This window comes from Notothenia rossii (assembly GCF_949606895.1).
Source record: "Notothenia rossii genome assembly, chromosome: 9".
Taxonomy (NCBI): Eukaryota; Metazoa; Chordata; class Actinopteri; order Perciformes; family Nototheniidae; genus Notothenia; species Notothenia rossii.
This window is the reverse complement of record NC_136907.1, coordinates 65,868,405-65,881,190: the sequence shown is the minus strand read 5'-3', so window position 1 is coordinate 65,881,190 and position 12,786 is coordinate 65,868,405. Positions and strand designations below refer to the sequence as shown.

At 42.0% G+C, this 12,786-nt stretch overlaps 1 protein-coding gene across 1 annotated transcript; it reads left to right on the top strand.

The window, feature by feature from the left end:
- The first annotated feature begins 4,585 nt into the window (after positions 1 to 4,585).
- mep1bb (meprin A subunit beta b) lies at positions 4,586 to 12,781 on the top strand. The gene is made up of 13 exons (XM_079651034.1): positions 4,586 to 4,740; positions 4,914 to 4,999; positions 5,103 to 5,146; positions 5,236 to 5,314; positions 6,843 to 6,960; positions 7,121 to 7,299; positions 7,725 to 7,943; positions 8,125 to 8,277; positions 8,911 to 9,126; positions 9,231 to 9,698; positions 9,802 to 9,981; positions 10,274 to 10,436; positions 12,303 to 12,781. Exons 1-13 carry the CDS (start codon positions 4,655 to 4,657, stop codon positions 12,514 to 12,516), a joined length of 2,205 nt encoding a protein of 734 aa, XP_079507160.1. The 5' UTR covers positions 4,586 to 4,654; the 3' UTR covers positions 12,517 to 12,781.
- The last annotated feature ends 5 nt before the right edge of the window (positions 12,782 to 12,786 follow it).

Sequence of the window (12,786 nt, the reverse complement as noted above, 5' to 3'; positions counted from 1 at the left end):
AAAATATGACACTACATAACAAAGTTTGCATCAATGGGACAGCTGTGTTTGATTGTTTCCTTGAGCTTTGAGCTTTGTCCTAGTTCTACTGTAATGGGCCAGTTTCACAACCATGTTGACATTATAGTTAGTATTACTTCTTTGCAGGATGCCCAGGGATTCATGGGTCCAGTATCCTGCTGGTTAAGAGATTTTAGAGAAAGCCGCTGTATCATACCATATGTAGATATTAATTAACCCTACAATTGTATTTCGTTGTGAAAACATCAATAAAAAAAACACAGTAAACACATTGCATTACACCATCCATCCATCCATGCATCTTCTCCCGCTTATCCGTGGTCGGGTCGCGGAGGTAGCAGTTCCAGCAGAGAGCCCCAAACTTTCTTTTCCCTGGCCACATCAACCGGCTCTGACTGGGGGATCCCAAGGCGCCCCCAGGCCAGCGAAGAGATATAGTCCCTCCACCTGGTCCTAGGTCTAACCCTTGGTCTCTTCCCAGCTGGACGTGCCTGGAACACCTCCCTAGGGAGGCGCCCAGGTGGCATCCTAACTAGGTGCCCGAACCACCTCAACTGGCTCTTTTCGACGCGAAGGAGGAGCGGTTAAACTCCGAGTCCCTCCCGGATGACCGAACTTCTCACCTTATCCCTAAGGGAGACACCAGCCACCCTGCAGAGAAAACCCATCTCGGCCGCTTGTACCCGCGATCTCGTTCTTTCGGTCATGACCCCTCCTTCATGACCATAGGTGAGGGTAGGAACGAAAATGGCGCGGTAGGCAGAGAGCTTTGCCTTGTGGCTCAGCTCCCTTTTCGTCACAACGGTGCGGTAAAGTGACCGCAGTACCGCTCCCGCTGCTCTGATTCTCCGACCCATCTCACGCTCCATTGTTCCCTCACTCGAGAACAAGACTCCGAGATACTTGAACTCTTTCACTTGGGGTAAGGACTCATTCCTTACTTGGAGTGGACAGTCCATCGGTTTCCTGCTGAGAACCATGGCCTCAGATTTGGAGGTGCTGATCCTCATCCCAGCCGCTTCACACTCGGTTGCGAACCGATCCAGTGAGTGCTGAAGGTCGCAGACCGATGCAGCCATTAGAACCACATCATCTGCAAAAAGCAGTGGTGCAATCCTTAGTCCACCGAACTACAGACCCCCTCCCCCACGACTACGCCTCAAAATCCGATCCATGTATATTACAAACAGGATTGGTGACAAAGCGCAGCCTTGGCGGAGGCCAACCCTCACCGGAAATGGGTCCGACTTACTGCCGAGGAGCCGGACACAGCTCTCGCTTTGGGAGTACAGAGATTGGATGGCCCTGAGTAGAGACCCCCTCACCCCATACTCCCGCAGCACCTCCCACAGTAACTCCCTGGGAACCCGGTCATACGCATTCTCCAAGTCTACAAAACACATGTAGACTCGATAAGCGTACTCCCAGGCCCCCTCCAGGATCCTTGCGAGAGTAAAAAGCTGATCCGTCGTTCCACGACCAGGACGGAATCCGCATTGTTCCTCCTCAATCTGAGGTTCGACAATTGTCCTGACCCTCCTTTCTAGTACCTTAGAGTAAACTTTCCCGAGGAGGCTGAGTAGTGTGATGCCTCTGTAATTGGCACACACCCTCTGATCCCCTTTTTTGAAAAGGGGAACCACCACCCCGGTCTGCCACTCCTTCGGTACTGTTTCCGACTTCCACGCAACGTTGATGAGACGTGTCAACCATGACAGTCCCTCAACACCCAGAGCCTTCAGCATTTCTGGGCGGATCTCATCGACCCCCGGGGCTTTGCCACTGTGAAGTTGTTTGACGACCTCAGTGACCTCCCCCCGGGAGATTGGTGTCGATCCCCCGTCATACTCCAGCTCTGCCTCTAACATAGAGGGCGGAGTTGTCGGGTTCAGGAGTTCCTCAAAGTGTTCCTTCCAACGCCCTAACACTCCATCAGTTGAGGTCCACAACGTCCCATCCTTACTGTACACAGCTTGGATGGTTCCCTGCTTCCCCCTCCTGAAGTGTCGGACAGTTTTCCAGAACAATTTTCGTGCCGCCCGAAAGTCCTTTTCCATGTCTTCTCCGAACTTCTCCCACACCCGCTGCTTTGCCTCGGCCACGGCTGAGGCTGCTGCCCTTCGGGCCTGTCGGTACCTTGCAACTGCCTCGGGAGTCCCCCGGGATAACGGATCCCTGAAGGCCTCCTTCTTCAGTCGGACGGCTTCCCTGACCACCGGTGTCCACCAGGAGGTTCGAGGGTTACCGCCCCTTGAGGCACCTAGGACCTTGAGACCACAGCTCCCCGTCGCGGCTTCGGCAATAGAGGCTTTGAAGACCGACCACTCTGGTTCAATGTCCCCAACCTCCACAGGAATGCCCGAAAAGCTCCGCCGGAGTTGTGAGTTGAAGGCCTCCTGAACTTGGGCCTCCTCCATACGTTCTGAACTGAGGTTCCACATTTGAATGATCTATGGGTCGGCAACAGGCGGCCCGCGGGCCATTGTTGGCCCGCCAGCAATAATATTTGGCCCGTAATTTTGAGAATAAAAAATAAAAAAATATTTTGAGATATATATATATTTTTTTTTTACAACATCGGACCGACAGTCGCACATATAGGCTATAATGTCCGAATAGAGAATCTACCTACACCTGAATAATGCTTATTGTACTTTAACCATGTTGAGAGTGAATGACACACAGCACAGGCACAATCAGGCTGCGGGGTGCACTGACGCTGATAGTGGATCAATAGGTGGACAGCGCGTGATGCTGAAATAGCCAACATTAAAAAAAAAATGCAAAGCAAAACATGCTGTAATTTTTTTTTTTTTTCAATGGTTTTCAACCTGAAAGAATCCTTGAAAAGTTGAAATAAAGAAAAGGAAAAAAGGATTCGAGTTGTCCATGCATCCTCTGTTGCCCCTCAAGCCTCTCAAATGTGGACAAACACTCAAATAAATGCCCAAAACTCAGAGAACTTGACAATACTTGACAATAAAAGTATGTTAAATAACACTGCTACCTAGTTAATAACTCTACTTTACTCAGTGGAGGCTTGTCCATTGAAGAAAGGGAGGACCATCCTCCCTAAAATTTCAGAGAAAAATAAACTTAGAAGAGAACAATAAATACACCTCAATTTAAAAGATAAATCTGTTAAAATACAGATAATAGCCCTGGCTTTTAACATGGGACTGAAATGGGGCTAGAGAGGACGAGCCTCCCTTTGGGTGGGTCAAGCCTCAGAGTGTTGATGGGGAGGGTTATCAGCGATATCAGAGTTTTTTCTGAACCGGGGAACAGGGGCGCTGCGCCCTCTTACCAAAATTAATTCCTTGAATTAGGCTCAGAAAAAAATTGGCCCACGGCCAAACTTACTTGCCTACGCCTACATGATAGCCAAAACGTATATTTCAAAACTATAGATATCTGCAAAAAAACACCTTGAGTGGATTGACTAAAGTATGTTATGGCCTGAGGACAACCTACAAACATTTTCAAGGTTTAAACACGAGGAATCTTGGTTTCTTTGTCAGTGTGACAGGCACATACTGTTAGGAGAGAGAGACAGACAAATAGAGGGAGAATTCAAAATATATTTGGTTAATACATGTATTCTTTGATATTGAAACAGCCGCCTTGTGCTGTTGTTAATACGCATTATGGAGGCTGTTGCATGTTTTAATTTATTTGAGGTTAAAAAAAAAGTTGCCCTTTCTCAAAAGAAATTCAAGCCTCCTTGGCCACTCCATTTTGACGACAGCTGAGTGGCAATTATAATTATGCTTCTTTGATTCCACAATTGGATTCTGGAGTCAGTACAGTGACGGCAGGGAATGATTTGATGTAATCATTTTGTGTTGATAAGAACCCGAGGTTCCTATTCTATCAGTCAACAATCGATGTAGCAAAAAGCAGTGTTAACAATAGGCAGTAAACATTGTGTGCATCTTCTGCATGTGCTGCTGTGTAAGGGATTAACTACAAATATAAGTGTTCAAAAAACATATTGTTGCAATCAGCTGTAAACTGTAACTGTTGAAGGGCAGAACAAAGGAATTGTATAGACCACGTAAAGTATGTCAGAGCTGCCGTTTCATAAATGCCCATGAAGCCTTGCAACAAGAGAGTCCAAGGTAATGGTTATATGTGACAAGAATAAACCAAACATTGGCTTGTAATGAGCTTTGAACTTCCTGTAAGAGCCCTGAGGAAAATACAAAACTGCCCAAGAATTTCTGGAGGCTGCATTTGATGAGTATCAGCATACCAAAAGTAGCAAAATCATTGTTTTAACAGCTGCAATTAATATCTATAACTGTAAGAAAAGTTTCTTAAAACAAATCATTATAATTTAGGAATACAGCACATTACTCCCTTTACGTTGTTCCTTTGTCTTATTCTGGAAGATAAGCTACATGATTTATGTAGTGTTTTTCTGCATCTTATCTGCACAGTATAAAGATGTGTGAACAGATAGCAGAGAAGTTTAAAGTTGCTGTGTCGCCCAGAACCTTTACAGCTCTGTCAATTATACACTTGTGATCCCGTTTCATTTGATTCCCTGCATGCACCTCTCTTATTTCTGCTCAGTAATAGCTCAGTACCTGTCGTCTGCACTGTCCCATGTAGAGGGACATTTTAGGACATGGCAGGGGGAAAACCTACGAGTGTATTTGCTCTTCACATTGCCTGCCTATTATGTGGTGCTACCCTTTGCTTGGTGAGGAATTGGTTCATTTTGTTGTAATGTAGTTTGATAACTAGAAACTTTAAATCAACTTGAAATTAATAAAATTGTTGTCATCTTTTGTTTAGCTCACAACAAAAATATTAGGTGAGTTATTTTGTTTGTCAAGCAAGATTTACTTTTGTCATTGTTCTGATATTCTTTCTTTTCAGTAAAGTTTCTTAACAGTTACTTTCATAACTAATTTCACAGACTTTGATGTTGACGGTGGACGTGACCTCGACATTTTTGACATCAATGAAGGTATGTAGACATTTTTAATCCTCATACCTCCACATTATTGGTTTTTAGTGTACTTTTCAGAGAGAATTGTTTACCATTTGTTTCTTGTGCTTGGTGTCCTCAGAAGCAGGGTTGAATCTTGTAGAGGGGGACATCGTGCTTGATGAGGTATGTCAAAATAACTTCATTTATTTTTCGATATGGAATAAAGCTGTTAAAGTTCCTGTCTTCGTGATTGTTTTTATTGACTGCTACAGAGGCAAACGAGAAATTCCATAATAGGAGATGAGTACAGGTGGCCAAAGACGATCCCATACTACATGGAAGATGACTTAGGTAAGAGTGGCTGTTGCCGCCTGGATTTACAAGCTGTTTTACCCAACACAGTAAAGCAGTTATAAAAGCTTCATCTTTAAAAACTAGGTTTTTAAAGTGCTGCATACACGTCAATGTATTGATAATACTGATCCAATCATACAATGATGAATAATGACTGGTCGTTCTGCATAAAGAATACTTTACCTTTTGGTTCTTTAAGTACATTGTTAAATGCAGGACTTGCAGTTAAGTATCTTATATAGTGTTTTAAAAAAGTTACACAATCTTAAGTGACTTCAGCCCTTATGTTTTAGTGACATTCCTCACTGTTGTAGGTCCCCTTGCCCCTACTGTTGTATATATAAAAAATAATAGCAATTGCAAAAGTTAAAAAAAATTCCTACCTAAATTTGTTTTTTATTTTTCTTCTTTTGTCATTGAAATATGATATTTAGAAAAGTGGTGACACTTCTCTTTGCTATAGACCAGGAGTGTCAAACTCAAGGCCCGGGGGCCAAATCCGGCCCGTGACTTCATTTTATGCGGCCCCACAAGAGCTTGAAAATAATATAATATGTTTATTATACGGTTACATGCCGCTTTACAGAAGCACGTTGCCCATAAACTACATGTCCCACAATGCATCTCAAATTTGACTTTTTTTCTCATAATTTGACTTTTTTTCTTCAAAATATTCTTTTTTCTCAGAATCTGCCTTTTTTTCAAAATGTTACTTCTTTTCAAAATGTAATTTCTTTTGACTTTTTTTCCAGAATGTGGCTTTTCTTTTTAAATCATTTTGTGACATTCTCAATGAAGAGACTTGCAATTATTTGCCCTAGACTTCTGCTTTCAGACGTAGTTAATTATGAAGTTATTACCTTATCCGATAATAATCCAATGCAGAGGCAATAATGTAATATAATACATTATTTTATATATATTAAAAATGTATATGTATTTTTATATAGTCTTATATATAAAACTGGCCCTGTGAGTGCAACCATGATGCTAATGTGGCCCGAGATGAAATTGAGTTTGACACCCCTGCTATAGACTGAGCTTGTGTTTTTGATAACAAGTGAAGACATATGGAAACAACCAGAAATACTTTTTAATGACCAAATAAGGAAACATTTACATGTTATATGGGTGATGCATTAACACATAATTAAGTGACTAATGTTTAAACGAGCAGAAACATTAAACAAACAAAACAAACGATTTTGTTTGAAATAATAATTCCAATATCTGTATACTGGTATGTTATATTTAATTATGTCAAACTTGTGCTCAAAGCGTTAGAGCGAGTGAGTGAGTGAGTGGGAACATGTACACCACAGGGGGTATGATGTACTGTATGTTTGATGTTCAGTCATTTACAGACGGTTCAGACATTCAAGTCTTATGGGAGTGATCTTGAACCTTAACATTTAAATAATTAAAGGACTTTTATGAATATTCACAGCATGACTTTATACAGTTTAGGATCTGTGAGACATTTTTCATAATCTTCAACATAATTGCTTTATCATCTTCTCTGCAGAGATCAATGCAAAAGGTGTGATTCTGAAAGCCTTTGAGCAGTACCGGCTCAAGACCTGCATTGAGTTCAAGCCTTGGAGCGGAGAAGACAACTACATTTCAATCTTTAAAGGCAGCGGGTAAGGAAAAACTAATTTTTATTCTGTTATGGTCTTTAGAAGGCTGGATGAGATGTACTTTCTCAAGGATCAATTCATTATTTATACTGTATTCTATGATTCAAACTAAAGTTCTCACTGTGATGTTCATTAAAGCCTTGAATGTATTTTTATCCAAAAGCTGTTTCTCCTCTGTTGGAAACCGGCGAGTTGGGAAGCAGAGATTGTCAATAGGGAGTAACTGTGACCGCATTGCCACCATTGAACACGAGTTCCTTCATGCTCTGGGTTTCTGGCATGAGCAGTCGAGGGCAGACCGTGATGATTATGTTAACATCATGTGGGACCGCATCTTAGAGGGTAATGAACCTGCCACTACTTTGACAACTAAAGCAGAATAAAGGATTTGATGATTCTTTGAATGCATACTTTAACAAATCTGTAAAAAAAAAAGCACACATCATACAAGAAGTTTGTTACATAGGACGTCATCCAGCAGTTGATGTATTGCTTGATTGATGCATGTGTTGTTTACTTGTTGAATAATCTTAGCTAGATAAGCATTATCAGGACATAACATCACATCTTGTATCTTGGTTGCATTGACCTACGCTCCTCCTACGATCTGTCATTAAAGCAGATTGTACCTTGATGAAGAAGCAATCTTTTATCAGTTCTTCAAAGAGGTTCAGACTTTGATTAGTGATCCTAAATAACATCTCTGATCCACCCCCACATTGTGATAATGAACTGCACTGACACCTCTCTTTATGCCTGATCCACAGGAAAGGAACACAACTTTAACACCTACGACGACACCACCTCCAGCTCTTTGGGCGTGCCCTATGACTACGGCTCCATGATGCACTACAGTAAAACCGCTTTCCGTAACGGCACTGAGCCCACCATCATCACCAAGATCCCTGCTTTCAGTGATGTCATTGGCCAGCGTATGGAGTTCAGTGACAGCGACCTGCTCAAGCTGCACCGCCTCTATAACTGCAGTAAGAGGCAACAACAAAAGTGAAATTGTATTATCTGGAAGAGAAGTGTTGTGTCAGTTTATACCACCATTCTTCTTACACCGTATTCTCTTATGTCATTTTAATGATTGTCCTGAATAGTTGATCAGTTTATAGCAGTTCAAAGTCCTAAACCTGTGTATGTTTATGCAATTTCTTATAGCCGAAGGGTCCACTTTTCTGGACTCATGTGACTTTGAACGTGAGAACATCTGCGGTATGATCCAGGGAGAAGGGAAAACAGCAGACTGGGTTAGGATTTCCAAAGCTGAGGGAGGACCCAACACTGACTACTCCAACATGGGCAAATGCACCGGTGAGAATTATCGTGCACGGACATGTTGTAGTCAGTTGCACAGCTCTGCATCAAAGGTTTACTTTTTCATTTGTTTCAAGTCTGTCTCCAAAACCTACGCTCATACCTATACTGCATGTCTGAAAAAACAATTGAAATACAATTCCGGTTGATAAAAAACAGCCCTTGTCTGTAAAAGGTTTTTCCAAAGCTCAACCAAAGCTAGAGTCTCGCTTCAGCAGCCAAATCAAGTGGGTACCTTCTTGATACTGTCATCTTAGTATTTTCATGCTGTATAAAATGCCTCCACTACAAAGCAACTAGAAAAAATAGAGGGAATGTCAACACCCACATTTTAAAAGATACCCACTTGATTTATTTGAGTTGAATGGATGGAGCATCTTCACCACTGAACTCTAAAATGCAATTGAAAAATGTTTTGTTCCAAATCTCCTATATTAAATATGCATTAGGAAGGGAACGGTCTTTGAGATGGACTTGATAACGGTTAATACATTATATAATCATTTCTATATGATACATTGGCTTGTAACCTTCTTCTTATCACCTTCTTTGCAAAAAGCATTACAAATAAAATGCAGACCTAATGCTTAGGTACTAACCTTTTTAATCAAGTGAAATTTGCATCTTTAGGCTCGGGGTATTTCATGCACTTCAACACTAGTGCAGCCAGTAATGGGGATACGGCTCTACTCGAGGGCAGGATCCTTTACCCCAAAAGAGGATACCAATGTCTGCAGTTCTTCTACTACAACAGCGCCGGCCCCAGCGACTCACTGAAGATCCATGTCAGAGAATATGACACAACTAACCCCAACGGAAAACTGCGCCTTATACAGACCATAGATGGTACATTTTACATTTCACTAAAGCTCAAAGTGTTGCAATTTTGCTTGTGAAGTGTGGCTATCAAAAAATGACTGTTCAATCAAATCAATGTTTTACCTCAACAGGGTCCCCTCAGGAGCAGTGGCAACTGCACCATGTGAGTCTAGACGTCAAAAAGAAATTCCGTGTTGTCTTTCAAGGGACCAAAGAGGGTTCTGGGCCCTTAGCAGGAGGACTGTCACTGGATGACATCAACCTCTCTGAGACCACCTGCCCAGAGTTTATATGGCGGGTGAAAGACTTCGCTAACGTTATGGACAACACCCCGGCAAACACAGCTATCTTCAGCCCACCATTCACCTCTAAGGAAGGTTACACCTTCCAAATGGAGCTGTACCCCAGCGGTAAGACAGACTACCCTGGGGAGCTGTCGGCCTACGCTCATTTAGTGGCCCGTGAAGGCGATGTTGGACAGAAATGGCCATGCCCCTGGAAACAGATTACCATGATGCTGATGGACCAACACGCACACATCCAAAAGCGCATGTCCAACCAGCGCAGTGTCACCACTGACCCCAACATGAAGCCAACAGGTGCAGCAACATCAAGTGTCAAAAAGATTCACGTTGATTGTTTACATGAAACAAAATCATGAAAATACTATGTTGTAAAACCTTTCAATATTCCTTTAAACAGGCTCCGACACGTTTTTCTGGGACGACCCTCGCAAGGTGGGCGTTGAGGTCACACAAACAGATGGGTCCAAGTATTTCCGAGGGCCAGGGGCCGGCACTGTAGTGTATCTCACTCACCTCAGAGCCAAGAGCAGGGACTTTATCAAGGGGGGAGATGCCATCTTTCTCCTTACCATGGAGGGTAAAAGCACCGTATTGCACTATAAACTCAATACATTTCATTTGTATTTGCCCCTTTGAAGCTATGAGGACCTTATTGCTGTTTATATTCAAAGAAACACACCCATCCTGTCATATAAAATATGTATTAATTAATATGCTAAATGATCATCAGGGGCTACTGCACAACATTGCATATTTGTGTGATCATTAACACCTTTGGGGCATGATTACAGCCAGGATTTATTCACAAACTTGTCAGAAAACAATACAGTCAATGCAATAACTGCTCTTTCATTTGCTTTCTTCTTCAGATGTGTCTCATTTGACGTTGAGCCAGCCTATACCTCCCACGACCCAGAAACCTGCGACCACGACCCAGCAACCTAACACCACAGCACCCCCTGGTGTCTGCCTTAATGTGCAGTGTCTGAATGAGGGTGTGTGTGTGGTGGCTGAAGGGAAGGCTGCCTGCAGGTGAGCGCTCTGACTGACCCTGCAATCACTATGCTGTTAATGCAAAAGGCAGCAAGCCTCAAGGATAGTGTTAGATTGTTATCGAGCAATCCACATTCTCAAGGGCTTCTTCATGGCTTTGTGGTATTATAATTTAAGATAATTTAAAAAAAGTATTTAATAGCTTCCATGTTATGCAAACCAATGAATACAAATTAATGCAACACTCAACACGTAAGACAGACACGTTTTAATCAATTTTAGTCCATTTTGTAAGTAGGCTATATTTGTATGAAAAAAATCAGCATTTGTATAGATCTTAAGGTATTGCTGCACAAAAACATTTAATGGAGAAAATAATAAGCTTATAAAATCAATAAATAAATATATTTTAATAATAATAATAATAATAATGCATTTATTTTATAAGGCGCCTTTCAAGGCACTCAAGGTCGCCGTACAACAAGGTTAAAAACAATTTTTACAAACATAGTTAAAAGCAAAACACAGTTTAAAAACATAACTACTAAAAACATACAGCTTGCAGCACAGGTCAGCCATACGCTTGCCTGAACAGGTGGGTTTTGAGGTGAGTTTGGAAAGTGGTGATAGTGTCCATGTTTCTAATATCAGGGGGGAGGGAGTTCCAGAGGTGAGGGGCAGAGCGGCTGAAGGCTCTTGACCCCATGGTGGAGAGACGGGCTGGGAAAACTTTGAGAGTGATGGAGGAGGCAGACCTAAGAGACCGGGTGGGAATGTTGACATGGACAAGGTCAGACAGGTATGGGGGGGCGAGGTTATGAATGGCTTTGAAAGTATGAAAGAGGATCTTGTAGTCAATGCGGTGTTTAATGGGAAGCCAGTGGAGTTGGTGTAGTACAGGGGTGATGTGACTGATGACAGGGGTTCTGGTGATGATACGGGCAGCAGCGTTTTGGACCAGTTGGAGTTTGTGTAGGTGTTTGTGGGGGAGACCATAGAGAAGGGAATTGCAATAGTCCAAGCGGGAGGTGACGAGAGAGTGGACCAGGATAGCGGCACTGTGGGGAGTGAGTGAGGGGCGGAGGCGGTTGATGTTTCTGAGATGAAAATAGGCAGACCGGATGGTGTTGTTGATATGGGTGTGGAAGGAGAGGGTGCTGTCGAGGACGACACCCAGACTCTTGACCTGAGGGGAGGGGGAAACCGGGGAGTTGTCGATGGTGAGAGTAAAACTGGGTTGCTTGGTGAGTGTGAGTTTTGAACCAATGAGGACTACCTCAGTTTTATCACTGTTGAGTTTTAGGAAATTTGAGGTGAACCAGGATTTGATTTCCTGTAAACAGGTTTTTTTTATTTTAATTTATTACATTTAAATACAAATATGAATATATAACAGAAGGGGTCTAAAATTCAATAAAAAGGTGTCTTATTGTTTTATCTTATAATTCTCTCCTAGAAAGCAACAAAGCTAATTGCAAAACATTTCTAATAGTGGAATATTTAGTAGACTCTTTTCAGAGCTCTGTGTGTACTCTCAGTTTTTATCATTGTGTGTTTTCATTAACCTTAAAATGATCCCCTTCAAAATCTCAGGATACACCACGACAAAAACAGAACTATTGATGCCCCCAAGCCCTACACACCATCCCTTTTTATATAAAATGTTTTAGGAACATTTAATTAGAACTGGTATAACCAATATTTGATGGTCAATTTCCCCGAACAGCACTTCATATAAATGAAACTAGAAAAATATAGCAGAACATCTTTCCTTTTTGATTCATTTTCAACTTGTTTCATTAGTTTACTGTACGTTCTTCCACACATTTTCCATCACCTTCTATAAATGCTGGGAAAACCTTTGGGTACATTTTTGTCTCTCATCCTCTCCTTTCTGATCTCCAGGTGTGTGGTGGGCGATGACTGGTGGTACTACGGGAACAGCTGTCAGCACAAGGGCTCAACCTCAGATAAAACGACCCTTGCACTTGCCTCTTCTCTGTCTGTACTGGGAGTAATGCTAGTGGTTACAGCAGTCAGTGTCATCTGTTTGAAGAAGAAGTATAAGAAACGCAGTAATGGCAACAGTGTTGTCATGGAAAACATGGGCGCCAATTAAAAACTGTAGTGCAAGTCCCTCAACTTTCCATTGATAACTTTTTGAACTAAAGCAAACCACAAAAATGTAAGAGGAAAAAAAACTGCTTTGCATTTCTAGATGAGAGACTTTTAACTGTCTGCAGTGCTTAAAGGTAAAGCAATTCCATACTGTAGAGTAGATGATCATACCACTATGTGAGATTGCCCTCTTCTGGTCATTCAATGTAAAAACACTCAAGCGAACCAAGATCCTCATTTCAAATAAAGTATTTTGAAATTCCAAAGTCTA

Coding starts and splice junctions, on each gene's coding strand:
- mep1bb (XM_079651034.1), top strand. CDS start 4,655: ATGGCAGGGGGAAAACCTACGAGTGTATTTGCTCTTCACATTGCCTGC. Junction 9,699..9,801: donor CCCCAACATGAAGCCAACAG/GTGCAGCAACAT, acceptor TCCTTTAAACAG/GCTCCGACACGTTTTTCTGG. Junction 10,437..12,302: donor GAAGGGAAGGCTGCCTGCAG/GTGAGCGCTCTG, acceptor TCTGATCTCCAG/GTGTGTGGTGGGCGATGACT.